The 21,466-nt window shown below is 41.1% G+C and overlaps 1 protein-coding gene across 1 annotated transcript in view; it reads right to left on the reverse strand.

Annotated features, from left to right (window-relative positions):
* ADAM12 (ADAM metallopeptidase domain 12) overlaps positions 1-21,466 on the reverse strand; it is a 167,805-nt gene that overhangs the window by 60,578 nt on the left and 85,761 nt on the right. The window contains exons 4-6 of the mRNA XM_042863889.1: positions 14,491-14,569; positions 10,626-10,702; positions 325-502 (exon numbers count right to left, since the gene is read on the reverse strand). Of these exons, the coding sequence (XP_042719823.1) occupies positions 325-502; positions 10,626-10,702; positions 14,491-14,569 (334 nt within the window). The remainder of the gene's footprint in view (positions 1-324; positions 503-10,625; positions 10,703-14,490; positions 14,570-21,466) is intronic.

Raw genomic sequence — 21,466 nt, forward strand, 5'->3', positions numbered from 1 at the left:
GCTATAATCATACATGAAGCAAAATATATTACCATGGTAGTATGAAACTTTTCCTGTGCTATCTCATTACCAAAAAGAATGAGAAAAAGCAATAAGGGAGCAAGAAAAAGTAACTAAGCTTAAGCAAATCTTGTAAGCATGTGCTCAGCTTTAGGCATGTTCCTAAGCACGTGCCATCAACAGAAGTGTTGTGGTTTAGTAGTCTGCTCAGTAGGGATATAGGAAATGAGTCTGGAAAAGAGAGTTATGGCAGACAGTGTTACGGAGATGCTACCAGGAAGGTACTTAACAAACCAGAAACACAAAAGCACAGCATTCACCTACCCTGCCAGCTGGAGAGCGGTGCGATGTGTCAGCGGCCCTCATGGCAGAGATGTCCAGCTGGTGGCCACAGGACCCTGGAATGATTTCCAAGTTCTCTGCTCGGTAGATCTTGTGTTCACTTGTAGCACCTTCTAATGGCTCCACAATGTAGCTTTTGTTTGCAAACACAATAATTCCCCTGTTATGGAAGACAGCAGAGTAAGATGCGCTGCTTTCAAGAACAAACCTATGTTTGTCTTCAACAAGGTTACAACAAGCTTTAATAACAGAGGAATATGAAAAAGCAAAATGCTGATTTACAGTACCATGGTCGGGTGGAGCAGGAAACATCAAAGCTGTACATTTGTCATTACAGCACACTACACCTTACAAAAAGCTATGGCTCAAAGAAAATTTCCCTTTTCTGAAGTGTCGTGCTGTAGAACAAAATTACATTTGTGTTTTATGTGTTTTCCATTCTCCCAGTGATGCATTGCCATTGCTGACTAGAGTAACGATGTGAGTACTTCTGAGGACCTGTTGCAAACAGGAATGAACAAAAGCGTGGCGAAATGTTTTTATTAGGAAAGGTAGAGAGCAAAAGAACTTATTATGATCTGTAGATACCTTTTAAACCAAACGCTGATGCAAGCATCAAAGCTGCCAGATGAGAGAGGCATTTGAGTATGAAAATGGGTTATTAAACACTGCACCGTGGGGCAGTAAAATGAAGTTCAGAAATGTTAACTAAAGGATTCCTGTTTAAAATAATGCCTCCAAAATTTAATTTTTTACCACAATACAATCTGTTGTCTGAGGAACCCAAAGGTCTTCTACTGAGAAATGCATTCCTATCACATTACTGTCAGCAGCAATGTGCAAAGAGGACATCAGGATGGCATAATACCATAAGAAGGCATAGGTTAGGTTTACAGTCATCTCTACTTGAGTTGTGTCTGCAAGAGGAAAGCATTTAGTATTCAAAGTCTGACTCAGAATTGTCTAACTTGTATCCTGAGCACGTATTGTCAACTCAAGATGGTCTTAGTTCCTGCATCAAACTGAATATTGAGTTTCCTTGGGCAATTATTTGATCAAAGAAAGGCATCCTTTAAAATCCTTTTTTTTCTTTTTCTTTTTTTTTTTTGTTTTTATTTGTGTTTACTTGTTTTTACCTTTTTTTTTTTGTTAAACATTGATAAACATTTGCTTATGTGGTATAGCAAGTACTCATCATTTAGACACTACATTGAACATGCTGTTTCCATATCTTTAAATCATGAATGCATAAATCCCTTAACACTGGCAAAGTTTCAGCAGGAATATTACAATCTACCCAAAATCCCTCTGAAAATTTTGATTGGCTAAAGTGTTCTTCCCCAATTCCTCCTCTACATTGCTCTACATTTTCTCTATATGCTATTAAACCACTATTATTTTTAGATTAAAGCTGGCTATGTTATATTGGTTTCTCCTTTTCCTCTATAGGTGTCTGCTCTTCTGTCTGTACTACAACAAAGGTGAGGTACTACAAGTATTTTAAGACCAGTCCACGTCTCTATACAGTTCTACAGAAGGTTTAAAAAAGGAAAAACGTGGTGGAAGGAGCCAGAAGCATCGTAAAGGCTGATACAAAAATAAAAAGTGAAATTATTTGGAAAAAGCTGTCCTAGCTATTCTAACCTTACAAAGATACAATGAAGAAAGTCCCAATCAATTACCTGAAACTTTGGTTTCAAGCAGGCAGTCCATTTGTTACCAAACACCCTTATTGTTGGTTCACCCAAGCTAACAAATAACCATTTCATGTGAAGAGTAATATCTAGATGCCCAAGGTAAAACAAGACTGGTAATCCATGATATTAAAAAGGCTGTGCAAAAGCATTCACAGTAACACCCCCAACAAACGGAGAGTAGTGTACTGATTTGACCCAGAGTCAGGCTCTGGTAATCCATCTGCAGCTTCCTCAGTACCCTTGGCAAATCAGGTAAGATGCATGATTTACCATCACACAAGCACGCTGCGCGTGATGGATGAGAACTGGAAAAGCAGGACTGATTTATTACAGCAACCCTTGTAGCAATAGCTAGGATACACGATAGGATGAATGACATATGGGGACCTCCAAGCAGGTTGCACTGTGATTCAGTATCCTTACAATCTGCAGTTCTAAGAAATTATTTTAGGATCTGCCATATTCCTTGAAGAATTTAGGAAACTAGGACAGCATATTCTCTTTACTCCCATAATCAGCAACTCCGTAATCAGCATAATCAAGTAAGGGTTGTTGTTTTTCCCTTGTGCAATAAATTATTCCATTCTGGAGGCTTCTGGAACCAGCAGTGGAGGCAGAAGTCCATTAGTCACTGTTTGAAATGGGACAGCCTGACCATCTCCCTTTATTAACAACTCCCAAACAGTGTGAAACCATGAAGGTTTTATTTTTAATGTTAAACTTCATTCCTCTAGAACCTTAACTTAAAAAAAATATATATCTGTATCTATAAAGACATGTAATTTAATTTTCTTTAATTATTTACACTGAAGATGGAGAGACTTAATAGCATCCTTTTTCTGGATAAAGCTTACTCACCCCTTTATTTTCTCCCCCTCAGTGATTGCTGGGTTTCCAACACATCCTTTGTAAACCCAGGTACTGTCTAAAGTGACTCATAACCCCCTGTTTTCTCTCACTGGAGGGCATACAGACAGGTGAACAGATACCCAAGTGATTAATTTTGTTTTCAATTGAGCAAATAAGTGCTAGGACAGCCTATTCAACTACTCACCAAAACTCCCATTCCTTTAAGAACGGTGCCACCCTTTGCATACAAAGCAATCCCATGGTAAAAAAAAAAAAGAAATCTGCAGTTTTGGCATAAAGGAAGGAATAGCTTTAATTTAATGCATGTTTTTCTTTTGAGTACTGCCTGCAGGACACCTGCACCCAGCTTGTGACCATCTGTAATACGATAACAAACATCAACTATGAATTCTCATGGCCAGCTCTTTTTTTTTTTTTTGCTAATTTTCTTCACCTATAATCACATTTTCCCCTTTGATTATTGCCAAGCACAGCACTTACAACTGTAACTAGTCAAAAAAAGTTGGTTTTTTTCTCTTTTAGTGTGGCAAGACCTGATAAACGATACCTAAAACCAGTCTTTCACTACTGAGAATGTGATGTCAATTGAATTAATCTGCAATTACTTTTTCCCTTATATTTTTCTGTTTGAAAGAAGCCTCTGTTTCAGTGGTTCTACTATGCTCCTCAGTCAGCCCATGCTCCCTAATGATCAAGGTGAGACAACTTCTTCTCGGGAGACGTTAACATTAAATAACACAATGCTTTTCAAAAAAATGAAAATGCAGTACGTTGAACTAGAAAATACCAGTCAAAAACAACATGAGGAACCCCCAAAGGCATTCCAGCAACTCCATGTATGCTTGAGAAGCAGCTATGAGCAGACAAAAGACCAACTCCTACAGAAATCTGTGAGATTTCTACCGCTACCTCAACAAAAGATTACCAGAATTTCCAGACTTATAAATACTGGGGAAAAATGCAATATAAAAGATAATTTTTTTGGCTTCTAGTTATCTAACCCCTGGTACATGCGTTTGCTTCAATCTCGCACGACAGTGATACTGAAAACTCAGAAAGACCTACAAAAACAGTTGAGCAGGAAAGCTGAGTCAATTCAGCTCCCATCTAAAACAATCAGGCTTTCCACCATCAGTAGCAGAGAGGGGGAAAAATAAAATCTACATCATGCACCATGTCCAGACATTAGTTCATGGGCTTCAAGCCAACTGGAAGCAGCTTCAGTGCAATCTTGAGCCCAAGCTGATATTTCACTCTGCCTCTGAGCAGGGTTTGAGCCCTGCTCATGTCTGGGGCTCAGCAACAAACCAGCCACATCCTCACCGCTGCAAATGAGCTCAAATTGTGAACTCAATTGGTATCTGCCTCATACATGCCGTTATATGACAAATGGACAGATGGGGATGGGTTAGGATGAGAGCTCTCACTCTGTCTCAAGGCAAAAGAAATTAAAACATTAGTAACTAATTCAATAACTAATTTGTTATTAAGTGCTGCTTACCTTGCAAAGAATATCTCATTTAGGGAAATGTAATTTGATGGAATAAATCCTCTACTTAAATCAGCAATAAAAGCAAATAGGATATTTTTTTCCCCCCCTCTTAAAAAAGCAGGAAAAAAAAACCCCAACAAAACAAAACCTAACGCAAGGCCAGTCGTATTTCATAAATCAACAGGCTTTAGGAAATCTCAAAATATAAATGGGATTTTTCTTTTCCAACTTGTCAGCAGAAGCAAAGTCCCAGCCAACATAAACCATCAATGCATACTTGTCTGAGAAATTGTGATGCTGAAGTAAAACTTGGCTAGGACAGCACTACATGAAACCGTGATAGATTATTCTGCTGCAGTGTTAGGAGAACGTTAAGTAAATCAATAAATCTGATATCCATGAATGCAATTAAACATTTGGTTTTAATGAAGCTCAGAGTTATACTCATTGCTAAACAATAATAATAAAAAGCCCTATTACCACTGGAATGTAGATGCTTTCAGCCTGTAAGAAATTAATTAGACTGGAGGGCTGTCGTGCTCCACACCACATACTGACATTGAGTCTGCCTCTGTCCACAGTGAAAGACTATGCAGGACTCGTGTGCCATTCAAAAACCTACAGGTCCTTTACTTCATAATTAATACTGCAGCTTCAAAAGTAAATGGTCAGATCCCACTGCTGTGCCACAGAGTTCAATGAGTTTTAGCCACACAGATAACAGAAGCTGAGCCTTCTGGTCCCTGAATATTGTGCCGATGCCTGAGATGAGGTGTGGCAATGAAAAACTGCTGCATTCCTCAACGTGTGTGATACCAGAAAGTGATCTGTGAAGGGATAGGGCATTTTTGTTTGTTTTTCCTGTAAATCCTGCATTCCCAGGACTTCATCTAATGAGTTCCCAGGCACATAAGCAGGCAAACAAAGAAAAGGGGAAAAAAAAATGCAGTAGTGAATAAAAGCTTTCACTTTTACTCTGCTGTAATTAGTTGCAGATGAACACAATTGGGATAACTGAATGAAGTGGACTGTTTTTCTAATAGGTTAAGTAGTATTTAAATATAATCCAAAAGGCTTGGCCATTTTTCTAGCTTTAAAAGACTGGGAAATACAGAGCATGGGAGCTGGACTCCAGAGACAGAAGACAGATACTTCCCTATCCACCAGTGCTCTGCAGGCAGCCTTGGCCAGGCAATTCACCTCTTTCTGTGCAGCAACCCAGCTGCAAACAGGGTAAATTTTAGTAACTGCACACAGTAATGATGTGCTGAGGAAGGGCATCACACGAGACTCCAGTAATACTGTTATACCGCACATCAGAATTCCATTAAAATAGCAGGCCTGACCCACATCAACAAAGGCCAGCATCTCAAAGGGAGGTCATAGCAGCAGAATTACTGCTTTACATACTGCAGCAGTAGCAGAGGTTCCCCTGCTCAGACACGTTGTTAGTCAAATACATGTTTTATTCCAGCCAGTGCCTTTCATTAACCTGAAAATACATTCTAGAGCACAGTGTCAAAAATGTAGTCATACCCAGAGAATACTGTAGCATGCACTTAATGCTTCCTCCTCACAAGACAGACATGCCAGAGTGAGTGTATATTGGTCTGCAACTTCTGATGTCTGGAATTTAAGCAAGGAAATCCTTGAATAAAGAGTGAAAATGCAATTCCGTGTCCAACATTTGGGTGGTGAGAAACAGTAACTGTGTTGTCAGAAGTGTCACTTGTGTGCTTAGTGGGGAACGTGACCAGGCTGACCAGTGAAAGCAGAGAAAGGTGGAGTAAAGAAGTTGGCATTAGTGCCTATTTAATGAACACATTGAACAGTATCGTGTAGTAAATAGTATAGCAAAAAAAAGAAAGCTTGATTGAAAGTTGCACATCACATTAAGGTTTGTAAAACATTTCTTCAAGTCACAAAATGTATTACATTTCATTTTTAATAAATGCTTTTAGACATGACGGGAAGGAGAAGGATTAGGCTCAGCCTATTGGTAGGGATCATCTCTTATGGTTGTGCCAGTGATGCCTAGGGACATTAAAGTGTACCCAGGGACAACAGGCACACAACTGTCCCCTTCAGCTAACTGTGTCTGGGATGCAGTGAGTTTGGCCAGCTCATCTGACAAACAAATGGCTGTAGTGCTGTCAGCCTCGTGCCACATAACCGTGTAACCCCATAAGGAATTACTGCCTACTGCAACCCTGCTCCCACCGCTATCACTGGGCACAGTATCTTCCAGTTATGGACAATGACTGAATACTTCGTACACACAAATGAGCTTGTTACCTGGCAATTAGGGAGATCCTCAGGATTTTCAAGAGCATCTTGGTTTTTTTTAGAACAAAAAGGCTTCCCATGAGATTTGCATCCCTAAAGTACTAAAGCATTTGTGAAAGCCTCCCATCATGGAGGTCACAGCAGATGCTCCTGGTCCTGCATGTCTCCCTGCTAGCTCCTGCACTTCAGCACAGACCATAGAGGCTGTGCTCATCTTCAGGCTGCATTTTTATGTATATACCAGATCCTGCACTTGCAGAGAAAGTAACAGGGGAAAAAAAATAAGAAGAAATCACTCGAGTGTATGCAGTTTTATCAGAGAAGAGTTGTGTGGTGGCTGCAGGCCAAAATTATTTGCTAAAACCTTGAAGAGCCTCTGAGCTAGATAAACAGGAGGGTATTTCCACAGGAGAGGAAGAAAACGACTGTGTTTGGTCAGATGTTCTCCTGCCCAGAAGCTCTGACAATCTAATTGGCTTTCTCATCTAGACAGAAGCACTGGAAATCCTGATTGCCCATTGTTCCCATTCAGCACACACATCTCCTTTCCAGCACTAAGCTCTTCCTCCTCTGGAGGACCCAGCAGGACACAGATTGCAGCACAGCCATACTCTCCTCTAGCCTGCATTTCAGGCTGCTGTTGGTGTCAATTCAACTATTTACGCCATGGTAATCTTATGTAAAATGAGCCACTCAAATGTTACTTCTGAGAGGATGCAATATAGCTGCAGTATAGAAGTGTCTGTGAATATAAGAACTCTGTCTGCCTCTCAGTTATCTTTATATTACTCTCCTCTACCTCCCTGAAAAATGCAAACTAGTCAAACGTGTCTCAGCCTGCAGATTTCACACTTCATTCTTTCTGTATCTGACGACTGGCAGATTAATCACAGCATATTCGTAAGCTAACAATCCTTCTCAGATGTGCAACCATACCCCATTAGCACTTAGTGGTCATATTTGATCAAGAGCAAGGTTCCTCCAGACCAGCACTCTGACCCAGGCTCTGGCCAACAGCAGATGCTTAGGGGTAAGATAGAAGAGCGTAACAAGAACTTGACTGTTGTCCCAGCTCGACGGTGTAACTGTATGGGACGTCTCAGGGTTTGACAGGCCCTGAGAGGCTCCCTCTGCTCCTCTCCCTGTGTTGCCTTATCATGCTTTGAATCTACTGACACTTTTGCCACTTGATGCCACCTGTGATCATGAGTTTCAAAGCTTCATGATGTGGTGAATTAAAACAAAACAAAACAAAAAAAAGTGCTTTCCTTTACTCTAAAATTTCGTTTGATGACTTCTAATTTTAAGGTTTCAGAGAATATTCAGTAATCGTCCCCACTCCAGCATGACATTCAGTCTAACTTCTTTTCCCCTTTTCCCCATCACCTCCTTTCAAAACTGACAAATCCTGTTCTATTTTTTGAATAAAAGCTGTTCCACACCTTTGATCATCATTTTTGCTCCTCTCTATATATCTTCTGGATATAATGCTTCCTTTTCTGAAATGGGGGTAAAGGAGGTAGGAACAAGAACTGCATGAAAATTCAAGCAGTAGGTGCACTACAGATTTATAAAAGTGGTAACGAAGGGTTTTGTTCTATCCCCTATTTCTGCCTTGGTAACGGTGATCCTGTTTTGCCTCTCTACCACAAAACACTCTGGTTTCATGCTATATTCTATCTGAAATCTGTCCTTTATGATTAACTTCACGTCTTTTAATGAACTTGGAGGGAGAAGACACTGCTCCCACCCCTCCATGCCCGGAACACTGCCCAAAGTGTCTGTCCAGTGAGTGTGGAAGGATTTGGGTGCTTGGAGATGTTGGTGAGCCAACAGCTCACGCTTCCTTTCACTAGATGTGTTTCAGGCACTCTGACCACAGCCGTGTGAGGTAGGTAAGAATCATTAAATGAATTTCACAGATGGAGAGAACGAGACAGAGAGATACGTCCAATTCAGCCAGGAGCTGTCACAAAGCCAGAAACAGCCTCTCTTAGGAGAGCAGCATTTCCTGCCAACGCTGCTGCCGGTGGAAGGGCTGCCCCAGGGATGGTCCTCACGTGGCCTGAGCGATGGAGCAGTTCTCAACTCTTGTATTTCCCCTGATGTTATTTCAGACTGGATCACATGCAGTAAAACTATCCACCCACGTTCTCGAGGGACACAGCGCTACTGTAATGGTGTGGTGAGGGAGGTGTATTATAACCTGCAGGCCTGGTTCTGAAAGATGCTTGGTGCTTCTGGAGCCTCAGCACGACCATTTGGGCTCTTTTTCCCAACCAGTTTTAATGAGGGCCCGGATGTTTCAAGAAGCTGGCAGTGCATTATGAAGCCGTACAACGAGACGCCCCTGGCTCAAATCAAGCATAGATGATGACTAGAAGTTATTACTGTTGGCTACGAGCTGCCAAATGAGTTCTGTGGAATAACTCCAGAGGCACCCTTATCACATGCTGTCATCATTCATGGATGCTGTCTTGAACAACCTCAGCAGTGAATGCAGCAGTTACATGGGCATAGATGGCAAGATACGGCCACAGTTCTGCTAGAGCAAAATTTCTGCCTGAAAAAGAAGCTGCTGCCCATTTCCCATGGGGAATCGAGCCTAATAAAGACTTGCACTTTGAGGGCTAATCTGCAGTAGTGCCAGATGAGAGAAAAATGTCACTGCTAGCATCTTGCCATTTCTGACTACCTAAAACTGGGAAAGGACTCAGCATGCTCAACATTTTTAAGAGGAGGATGAGCAAATTAGAGAAGAAATAAAATGCGTTTTGTATGGGGAAATCCTTTGTCCTGAACAGGATTTCTTTTTTTCCTAGGCAGCTCTAGAACAAGACAACAGCGCAGACCCTTTCCTGCAGAACGCACATGTTCCCTGTGGACCTTGCAGCAACCCAATCCATTTAGTGATGCAGTGCTTCACACGCTGAGAACATGCACTGTATTTTTGCAGACCATGAGAACAACTGCTGAACATCAGCTACCATGGTTCACGCAAAGGGTTCGTTAAAGCAAACCTGTGGAAGATGCCAGATACATACTGAAGCACCCTGAAAAATCCCTCTCTATGTGGAAATGAGCCACGGGAACCCAACACACTGCAGAGAACAGGGAGAGCTGTCCTGGTGGCAAACTGCTCTGATCCTCTCCATTCCAGAGCTCCAGTATAATAGCTGTGCTAATACTACTACTGCACAAAATGCAAAGGGAAAAAGAAAGACTCCAGCTACTCCTGCTGTTTGTAGATAAATTAAACAAACCCAGAAAAAGGTTGAGACAGCTGGAAACCTGACAGGAAAACTAGGTTTTCCAGGGAGAACACTAGAGCCAATTTACAGTTAATTACAGTGATTTGGAACAGCTCTGTGAGTAAATACCAGCCTCTGATTGTCCAAGTAAGGAAGATAATTGTTTTCTGAACTGTGTCCATTGCGTATTTAAAATGTTGTCAGCTTGTTCCTTTCTCCAAATCAGAAGAGATTTTCTTTTCAGCAAGACCAATCTGCTACTTTTTTGTTAACGAGTAGCTACAATCTGAACAGTGAGCATCATACCTGCCATCATCACGGTTTATTGAGTTCCACAGCCACTTCTACAGAGCAAACTCTCCTAGCAACTGAACTGCTGCCCAATGCACCAGTTGCAAAGCAGTCCTGCACTGCTGGTGAAATAGCTCTCACCAGCAGGGCTGGAGGGCCCTGAGGCACTGCCAGTCACAGAACACGCCAAGTACTTCATTGCTGCAAGACCCTCCATGCATTGCATGGACATCCCCAGCATTGCGTTTTCTATTCCATTTTTCTTCGGAGCAACAAGGTAAATGAGTTTACAGAAATCGTGGAACCATTTGAAAAGCAGGTATTGGTAAATCAGAACTTAGTGAGTATGAAGATGACTTATTAAAGAGCTGAAATGTTACTGAAACATTGGCTCACCTGAGTCCAGAGCAGGTACTCAGACTGACTGACGAACTGGGGTAGCCTCGTACATTTCCATGGTAATAGCAGTGACCCTGATTGCAAGAAAAGAGAAAATATTTTAGCATTCTTAAAAGTCTTGTTTTCTCAGGGTTTCCCACCTCCTTTGTATGAAAGCTATTTTCAGTTGCAGACTACAGCATTCAGAAGCCCACTGACAGCACCTTCTCCACTAAATATTCACAGCGTTGACTTAACACTCCAAGGTGATCCTCAGTTGAAACCCTGACTGTACTTAGATGATAGAGGATTGGGGTTATTTTTGTTTTTAAAGAAGACCAGCAGAGTTTAAATTTGCATGTCTGTGATAATCTTCTTTTCTTCTGATATTTAATATAAAGCTATAGTACAGAATACCTTACAAAATTACCGACATACTTTCCCACTTGCTTTAAACCCACATGTTTGTCTTCAAGATCTTCTATGTCCATGTATGACCACAGGAGATACTTCTGTTCAAAGGCAGGTATAAAAAAGACAATCCCAAACACAGTTTGGGAACAAAAAAATAGAAAAGTAAGCGTAGGGGAAGGGAAACCATTTGGAAAGGAAACCTTTTATTGAATTACCCAACCGACTGGCTGCACATTATTAAGAGCAACCACGACTAAGAGGTCTTCTATTTTGAGAGGCAAAAATCCAATTTCATTTTGCAGCTAGGTTATTGTATTTCCTTAATAATTCACTGCTTGCAAAAAGCACCCACAGCAGAGATACTTTCTCAGCATAGACGTATCTGTCTGGAATCAAGGTTAATTTTATTGTTGACTAAAGGTTATATTACACTGCCAATTATGTGACTGACTGGAAAGCAACAATTGTGTCACGTCCAGCGTTTCTCTTCTCATGGCTCCCTTGAATGCTACTTGGAAACCGAAAATACCGTTGTAAAAGGTTTCTTCCTTATTAGTGCAAAGGAAAGTTATCACTCATGCTCCAACCTGACAGTCATCTCACTGTGCCTTTTATTGCTTCGTTCATCCACATCTATCTGGCTGCATCAATTAACCTTTTCAGCAATGGGGCATGGCTTTTACTTACAAAGCTTCACATAGATTTCTAAAGAATGTCTTGATTTGGTTATAGAAAGCATTGTCATAAAAAACATTGGGCAAGAGGGAATGATTCAGACAAAATTTTTCTGCAAATAAGGATATACCTTGAAAAATATTTGTTTAGAGCATTTGTGTTTCCAACACAAGCAACAGAACAGCACAACATCATGAGGCTTGTATTTAAAAAGCCAGGATAGCTTTTATTGGTGATCAAAGTGACAGTAGCAGGGTAATGGTATTTTACTCTCCAGTATTTTTTTTTAATCATTGATACTCATAAAGAGCTGGTAGCTTGTTAGCAAAGATAAAGCCACAATAAAAGGCAGGAAGTCATAGACTGAATTTTTGGGGCGTGATTGCTCCAGTAACAACTGCTGTGGATACCAACGCTTTCAGCATAAGTAAGCTATATCACTATTTCAATATTAGACTCATCTAGCTGATAAGAGCGACGAAATAGGAGCCCTCTGAACAAATACTGACTCGTGCAGTATCCCTGACATGCGAAAACAAACACAAAGTCACTTCACTTGTGTCACTTAAACCAAGTCTAAGGCAGAGCTCTTAGGAAACCAGCCACTGCTGTCAAGCAAAGCACTCAGCAAAATCTGAAGGCTGAGCTGATATCTCGACCCATGTAGACTACAGCTGCAGTGCAGCTAGTTGTCTTTATCAAAGAGTGAATTACGACAAAATTCCTGATTTTTTCCCTCTCTGCACACAACCTGCTATTTTATTAAATTTGAGCTTCTTGTTGTGGCCCATTTCACAGCTTCTCCAAGACCCACATGCTACACTCAAAGTTCCTTTCAGTTCCATACTGAAAACGTAAACTTACCAGAGCACGTCCTGCAATTGGACTGGTAGAAAATTGATTTCTAATTCAGTAACTCCACCAAACTGCAAGAGGTTGTTTTTTTTCTCCACTCCTGCCAAAAACCCTTTATTCCAGTACCCTAGTATATGAAACGGATGACTCTCTAAAAACAAATAGTAACCACAGCTGATTTGTCACACTTGAATCGGTATTCTATCCTTGCTTGACATCATTTCATAGCAACTAGTTTTTGACAGCTGCCATTTTTTTTCCCCAAGTGCTATGCAGCAGAACAAGCTGGGCTCCAGCACATGTGCCAGGGAAATCCCCAGGCTGCCTTGGTTTAACCTTCCAGCACAATCTGACTAAGCAACTTTCATTAGGAAATTGTATTTGGTTTCAACTACAGACTATCAAAGAATCATAGAACGGCCTTGATTGAAAAGGGACCACAATGCTCACCCAGTTCCAACCCCCTGCTGTGTGCAGAGTCACCAACCAGCAGCCCAGGCTGCCCAGAGCCACATCCAGCCTGGCCTTGGATGCCTGCAGGGATGGGGTATCCACAGCCTCCTTGGGCAGCCTATTCTGATATATACATGTATGTATATGTATATACTGTATCTGCCCACAACAATAAAATCTGAGGCTTATCTTTTTTAAATCATATTGCAGTACTGAGTGGAAAATTAATTCTCTATTCCTCTTGAAATAAAACAAAACAAAACATCCTTTAGGCAGCAAAAAGAAACACCAGTGTTATTCATTACTTACTGCCCTTTCCAAAACAGAAGGTTTTTAGGCCACTTTTTTTGTTGTTGTTGTTGTTTGTTTTTTTGGAAGAGAAAGCCTAGCTATCATTAGCTACACTCATGCTCATGTTAACGTTTGCTACTCCGATCATGTGCTGTGTGCTTTTTACTTCCTTAGAAAATCTGTGCAGCTTTTCTCTTCCTAAAACAAATGACTTTACTGCTGAGCAGATCTGGAAGCAGATACGAGCATCCAGCAAACAGGAAAGCTTTCACAGTGATTGCTTTACTTGGGAGGTCTGGGCGGTAACGAAGATGCTTCTTCAGAAGTAAAATGTAATGCACAGAAATAATGCCTTTCACTGACACCAGCAAAGCCCATTATGGATGGGAACAGAAAGCACAATGCTTCTTCCAGCAATGTCAATAAATAACGTCACATAACAAATACTTTACAGGAGCTGGGATTACTCAGGCAGATAAAAGATGAACTTCATAATTAAAATCACTTGCTGCATTGCTTCTAATCAAGGCGTTGATATTGCTTAGAGGACAAAAACTTTACTGGCTTAAAGCACCTTGTATTTATTAAAAAAAGCAGTTTAAATTATTCATGATAAAAAGCATTTTGTGCTGACTTTAACCAGGAGCAGATTAGCCATGCACACACAGAGATATAAGTATATCCACAACAGCTGCATGATCTGGATTCAAAAACAAACCCAACTCACCCCCCTACCCCCAAACCCAGCTTTGGATTCCAGTGCAGAAAACCCACCCAGGCCTTTGAGCCCATTGGTGGCAGCTTCTGCATGACAGCAATCATACAGCACATCCTCACTGCCAGAACCCAAGGCCTTTCCTCCTTAACACCACAGCAATGGCTGCCTTATTTCAAAGTCTTAATGGCCATATTTCCAAGCAGCCTTGTAAATCTTACAGATGGGAGGGGGGGGGGGGGAAAAAAAAAATAAATTTAAAAAAAAAAATAAAAATCACATGGTTAAAACCCCACAGTTTCCCTTTAAAGTCACACTCTGAAAATTCATGTGCAGGATCACAGCAGTCAAAAAGGTACTGAAGGCAACAAGAAGAAAAGATCACTCGCGTTGCTGTTTCATCCCGCGGCTCAGATCCCAGCAGAGAGCACTTTGAGCTTTAACGATGAAGCATCATCCAGCCACGCAGCGCAGCCTTACCGTGTAATTGCGTGCGAGAACCACATCAGTACCATCCTTCAAATAATGTGTTTCTGTGAAGCTGCTGGCTAACAGGCCCCTGGAAAAAAAAAAAAAGACAACAGAGCACACCGGTCACATTAAGGCCACGTCACCTTGACTCTGTCCTTTAGTGGTTCCATTGGAGAAAGCAATCAAAGGTGAACATTAATGATGCAGTGACTACCAGGGTGTGCGTGCAATAGGAGAAAATGTAGCTCTGTACTGAAAGCTGCAGTGCATGAGCACTTCCTTTGTTAATTGTGGAAAGCATACAGGTTTCCAAACTGCCTTCTCTTCCAAATGAGGTCTGCGTGCAGCTCATCTCGGTATTGCATCATTCATATGATTTTTACTGTATTTCACTTTAAATCTGTAATCTAGAGATGGGAGTATTGTTAAGAAGTGGTAGGTTTTGGAAAAAGAAAATGTTTTCCTACATTACTATACTACATAAAGTAATCATTCACTATCACAACCCAAAGACTTGGTTAGCACTCAGTAAATGAAACAAGCTTCCACTGACACTCAGGGAAGAACACTACAGAAGTCAGAGCGCTGGATTTATTGTCATCATCTGAAAAGGATATTCATGAACAGAAATCTAACAACTTGAAATAATGTCTCAGCAGATGATGAAAGACCACGTCTGTGATGAGACATTTTGTGCTCATTCACTCTGTGCTTTCCCTCTGCCTTTGACAATGCTATCAAGAATATTGACTTACAGTGACTGTTTTTCAGAAACACCCAGAAAAGAGCATGGATGCGACAACTATGGAAAGATCTTTTTTGTAAGAAACACGTGGAACAGGGAAAGCAGCCTCTGCCTTTGTAACAGTCCTGCTATTGATCTGTTTTTCAACTCTTTACCTAAAGAGCATTTTTAACAAGGCCAGAAGGAAGAATATGTATGCATGTTGACTCTCAGGAGAGGCCTTAGGCTACGACACTCCAGTTTTGACAAACATCCTATTGAAATGCAAAAGCACAATATAGAAGAATCCAAAACTAAGTGTCCTGAGAGACACTCAAAGTCAGAGATGGATGGGGCTGTGAGCACCTGATGGAGCTGTAGGTGTCCCTGTTCACTGCAGGATGTTGGACCAGATGGCCTTTAAAGGTCCCTTCCAACTCAAATGGTTCTATGACTCTAAATGCCACCACCACCTGTAGAGGACTCAAGAGACTTTCAGTAGTCTGAAAAAAAGTCTGAAAAGTAGTCCAAAAAGTTCTGTTCCATTCCAAATACATTTCTCCTTCGCAATGGTTATTTGAACAAATGAGACCCCTTTAAAGTTGAAACCTGGTTAACATTGCACACATTCATCTATTTTTTGTGAACTCACGCAGAGTGTTGCTGCATATTTCTTGTACTATGTATAAACATTACAACTAAAACATGAATATTTAATTTTCATTGTTCTAATGACTTATCTGCATTATGTTAATATCCAACAGCTCAGTCAAAATCAGGACCTTCAGGATCTGGTTTTGCTAGGAACTGTATTAGCACTCATTAGAGAGCTAACTGCTTGAAAAGTTCATATCTTAAGGTATGAGGGGAAAAAAAAGGTGAATTAAACATGACGGAGAGACAGAAATAAATATCAGCATAAAAGCACGAAGATAGCAAAGCTTAACACACACAGTAAGCACTCAAGCACAGATTCTCTATTCAGAGTTTTCAGCTTGGGGGAAACATCAGAATATTCATGTGTAATAAATGTTACAACGCCGCAGCGTTAGGTGGGTTGTACAGGAACTGCTCAGGATCTCAGCCAACCCCAGCACTCACAGCAGGATTTGGTTGCCTAACCGAGCACCCAGCACCACTTCAGATGCTCTGTACATTTCACCAAGTAGCCCAGGACACCTCAGCCAAGCTGTTCCAGATGGCACTTGGCACCCATGCTTATCTCAGCCCTCGTGCCTGCTGCCTCTGGATGGCCTGCCTGAAATGAAGTGTGCTCTATCTACGTTTTCTACCGCCATTCTCATTATCATAAAGAGCAGCTGCTTTCTTAATTATCATTATTTTTTATACACTACTACAGGCTTTTTGCTTAGAGGGCATTCATAAATTTTGTAAAGGCAAGAGGTAAGTTCCCATTCCTGCTTAAGCCAAGTTGTGCGCTTTTTGCAAATGGGATTTTACGTCGGGTACTGGAGCAATTTTTATTCAGTGGGACAAAATGCAGGCAAGGTATAGGGTAACAGATATGGCATAAAGGCAGAGGCTGAGCAATACACTCACCTTGTGCTCTGCTATTTCCAAAGTGTTTGACAGCAGTGATGATAAAGATGACCTTTCTGCTTCTGCTTGCTCTACCCTCGGGTAAAGGCTTAGAAAATATTTCATAGGGTCATAGATTTTAATACCAAAAGGGAGCATTGTGATCAGCAAGCTGACCTGTCACATTACATAGCTCATTTGACACGACTTAGCCTTCTGATACAATAACTGTGATGGAACCAGACTGTTCATTCCTTTACTGCATAGATCTCCCACGATGAAGAAGCTGTGACGAGGCTGTTAAGTTCCTCACTGTTAATTACACTCAGTGTAAAAAGCAGCACACTTCATACCTCCTCGCTTGGCTTTGTCAATGTTCAGTTTCCAACCACTGGATCTCATTCCTTTGCATCAATGCTGTCTGTGAGCCTCTCGTAAACACTTCTCCTTACTAAAGTGAGGAACTACAGCAGGTGAACAAACTTCTGATATCCCTGTCGTCAGTCTCCCTCTCAGATGTGTTTCATCAGGATGAGATCCCAATTTAGACCAATGGAAATGCCAATTGAACACTAAGAATTCCCTGTGTGAGCAGCTAAAGGCTGGCAGGAAGAGCAAGATGATAACGTACCACTGTTGGGCTGACCAAAAACTGAAGTACGTCTTCATGTAGCCAGACAAAGAAGGAATTCATATTATGGAAGTTTTTCTGGAGACTGCATTAACACTCCTAGTTTAGTAACTAAGAAATCATTACTAAGACATCTGCCTTCCTGCCATGCAAAGTGCTAGCACAGGCTTGAGAGTGAGCCAGGGGAAAGGTACCTCTGCATTAAAGATGTTGGGGACCTACACAAAACACAGCACCAGGGAACCCAACAATTTCTAGCAGGGGATGAAGCTGTAACCTCCCCTTCCAGAAATGCCTAATATCCTAAAAGCTCTGCCACTGAATAAGCACACAGCAGTAGTATCCAGGGACAGCTAGTCAGGCACTGGCATTTCTTGAAAGCTTATCAAAGCTAAGTGTAACAAGCACTCCAATTCCACTACTGAGCGTGCACCACTTCACTTTGCAATTATGGCAACAGTGTTTAACATACTGAACAACAAACTTAACATGTGTATCTACTCAGTAATTTAATTACCTCCCTCAAAAAAAGATATGCAATGTAACAGATTGATTTACATTTCTGTTTCTGACCCACAGTAAAGGAGATTAATCGAGTAAAATAAATTAATTTAGATGGCAAGCTACTTAACCTAATTGGATCAATGTAATTCTGAAAGAGCAGGGATCAAAATAACATTAATATATCATAGCACAATTCATCACCACGTCTGGAGTCTCAAATGTTGCCAGCTACAATGCTCAGCAGTACCAGACAACTACCAGTTTTTTTGCACTGCATGGAGAGGCAGAAACAATTGTTAGTTATCAAGAATAGCACCAACTGCTGGATATGATTAAAAAATAAATAAATAAATCAAAGGAGCACCACAACTTTCTAATTAATTCCAAAAAAAGAAGCAAAAGTATGGCTCTCGAGTTAAACAACTTAAGCATTTAGTCAATGTGTCTGTCAGTATTTTGGATATTTTCATGTCCCGCAGAGCTGAATTAACAAATAGAAGCGTTGATGGACCAGAAGGGCTGGTTCTACCTCTCCTGATCTATGGCAGACACAGCACAGCCTTCCTCATCCTCTGTAAATCAGCATTAATGTTACTTGCTGCGTTTGCTAAAGTGCTTTCAGGTGCCAAGCAGCTTTGCTAACCTGAGCCTCAGGGAACACGATGAAGAATGTTTAAACTTCTAACCCTCACCTTTTCCACTCCCAACCCAAGTGAGTCTCAGGTGGTTCGTTTGAGATGGGGAGAAAATGTCCTATTTTAAACACAGGAAACTCTTTACTCAATCCATTTAATAACAGGCACAGTAATTTAACACACCGACTCTCACTTGCAAATGAAAAAAAAAATCACCTCTGCTCTCCAGGCACCAATATATTATTTCAAAAGGTTATAATGATATTTCATCACCCAGGGATCGTCAGGAAGATGGAGTTGCCAAAGCTAGAGATGGAAAAAACCTGCTGGATCACACAGACGGCCTCCCTGGAAGCCAAGTGCTTCATGGATCAAACTATGTTCTGTCTCTTTGAGCTTCCAATGTCAAAAGCAATGCTGATCCCACCATTTTCTAAGGGAGATTACTCTGTGTTCCAACAGATGTTACTGTCACAATGCATTTCCTGATGTTCAGTCTTTTCTAGTTTTTCCTAGTTACACTTCTACTCTCTGAAACAACTGCTTTTCCTTCTTTGTACATATATCATCCAGATAGGTACAGATTATTATCACATTCCCCCTTAGCTATCCACATGCCAAGGAAAGCATGACAGACTATTTAAAAAGGACAAGAAGTGTGTACTTCTCATACTGGTTGCTACTCAGGAGAAACCTCAGCTTTATCACAGCAGGAGCAGACACCAGGATTTCCCTTGGTGATATATACAAGAAATAAGTAGCTGAAACTCTGAAGAAAGAATAAATCACTTTCCAGAAGCACCAAAGAACACAACTATTCCTCAATCTATCTCCTAGGACGAAACTTCTTTGGTTGCCCACTCTGTACCAGGATGTCCCCTGGTGATACAGACATACCGATGTCATTTCCCAGCAAAACAGATCTATGGGCAGCAGGCTCTGTCTCTCAAAGCTGCTTTATGAGACTGAGCTCATTCAGCAGCACTGTTTTACAGCCAGACGTGATGTCTGGATGCTCTGGTAGATGTTTCCTCAAAGTGCTGCGTGTCTCACTGTTGCATATTTTAGAAGGAACATGACTTGTTCTGGCATGGTATAGAACACAAAGCTTGGATTCTGCTTTAGAGGGGAATCAGGGTCAGAGGATGAACTTCATGCGCTATGAATCAGTTGAATTTTAGAAAGGAATGTGTGCTTTTACACTTCTGGTGCTCATGCTCTTAGTTTTGCTTTTCTGCTTAACTTTTGTTTTGACTAACAGCCCAGTGTAGCAGATCTACACCAAGAACTGGCGCTTTAGGAAAACCTTCAAGTACTCCTATGACTTAAACAGAGTCAGCTGCTACTCTGTGGAAGCATTGATCACATTAAGTCACAGGTAGCACAAGGCTGTCTCAAGCACAATGCTTCCCTTCTCACTGACATGCTGCTTGCAGCTCACACACCTGACCTTTACTTGTTACTCTCTGTCTTCCTTCTGAATGATGAAATGCTTCTTTTCCTCCCCATCCAAGTACTGCCTCACTCTGTCATACAAATTCTTATTAGAAGCCCTCCTGCATTTTAAACCTTGCTATAAATGCAGGTGAGGAGAGGGAGATAGATGAAACAGAGGATAAAACAAACTAGTATTCCACTTCTTTGCCTACTGACACCAGCACACTCCATTAATTCTTCATCTCAATTCAGGTCATCTTGACCTTCATACTGGAATTAGTCGTTATTTCTTCAATTGTTATATTTCTTCAAAGGAATAAACAGGTTTGTTAAGCCTGCTGCTTCTGCAGTGGTTATCTCAGTACAAGTGCCTCCTGATATTCACTATGCGAGCTCAGCAGTGGCATTTTTCAATTCTTCTGTCTCGTTACAGCACAACAAATGAGTGAAGCATGGGTAATGAGCTCCCCATGCATAAGCACCTATTCGTAAAACCACCACATATTCTTTGAACGTGTCACATTCCTTCCCCTTGTTTAATTATCTTAAGTGACTTGAAATGCTTTTGGACATTTTCCCACTGACTGTCTCCACTTCATGATATCCTATCTGCTACACTTCAGTGTGCTGCCATGGAGGGAACTGCCATGTCATAATTGAAGAACCTGAGAGATTAAAATTCACAGAGCTTAATTAGCACAGCAATTCTGAAGAAAAGGGGGGAGCAAAATAAAACTGTAATAGCCAGGGAATCAACCAAGCAGCCAAAAATTCAGTATTAAGTCTATGGCTGTAGACTCTGGCCTATTTGACTTTAACTTTGGGTAGACAATTTCAGTTGGTTATATGCTACATTTGAAAAATAGGTCTTTGTACCTCTACAGAGTTCTTCCAATGCAGAAATTCATATAATCCTCTGCCTACCAGAGTCCACATTAAAATCCCACTTGACCAACACCAATACTCCAGAGCAGCATTTGACAGTTTCCAGCACCTCTCCCACAGATTTATCCTACAAGAACTCCTTGTGAGGAATATTTCATATTACCTCCTTAAGCCTCCCCGTGCACCAGCATAATAGAAATCATGTTATCAGCTCAGCTGGGCAGCATGCCATGGAGAGCAACCCCCTTCAGCAAAGGCTCCAGAATACCACTGGCCACAAATTGCTGTCAGCTAAGGAGAGATGACAGCTCATTGGCTAACTGATTTTTGATGGAAAAACACAATTTTGTACATTCAGGGAAACGATGCAGTTTGGCTGCTTTAGAGATATTTTACCATTAGCTGCACTGAGTACCTTTAATTTAGAGGAATGGCAGTGCCTGCGAAGCCCTGAAGCAACATGCCAGAAGTTTAAAGAATTATTCTGGAAGTCACTACTAAACTACTACATCTCTGAACTATCTGTGGCAAAGATCACAAGTAATGTGCACTGCTATGCTGCAGGTTGAACCCAACCGGATTTACACAGCTCTGAGTACTCTGAATTGGCTTTGGCTAGACTAAAGACTA

This window comes from Lagopus leucura, unplaced genomic scaffold (genome assembly GCF_019238085.1).
Source record: "Lagopus leucura isolate 7727_CA_CO unplaced genomic scaffold, USGS_WTPT01 Super-Scaffold_741, whole genome shotgun sequence".
Classification (NCBI taxonomy): domain Eukaryota; kingdom Metazoa; phylum Chordata; class Aves; order Galliformes; family Phasianidae; genus Lagopus; species Lagopus leucura.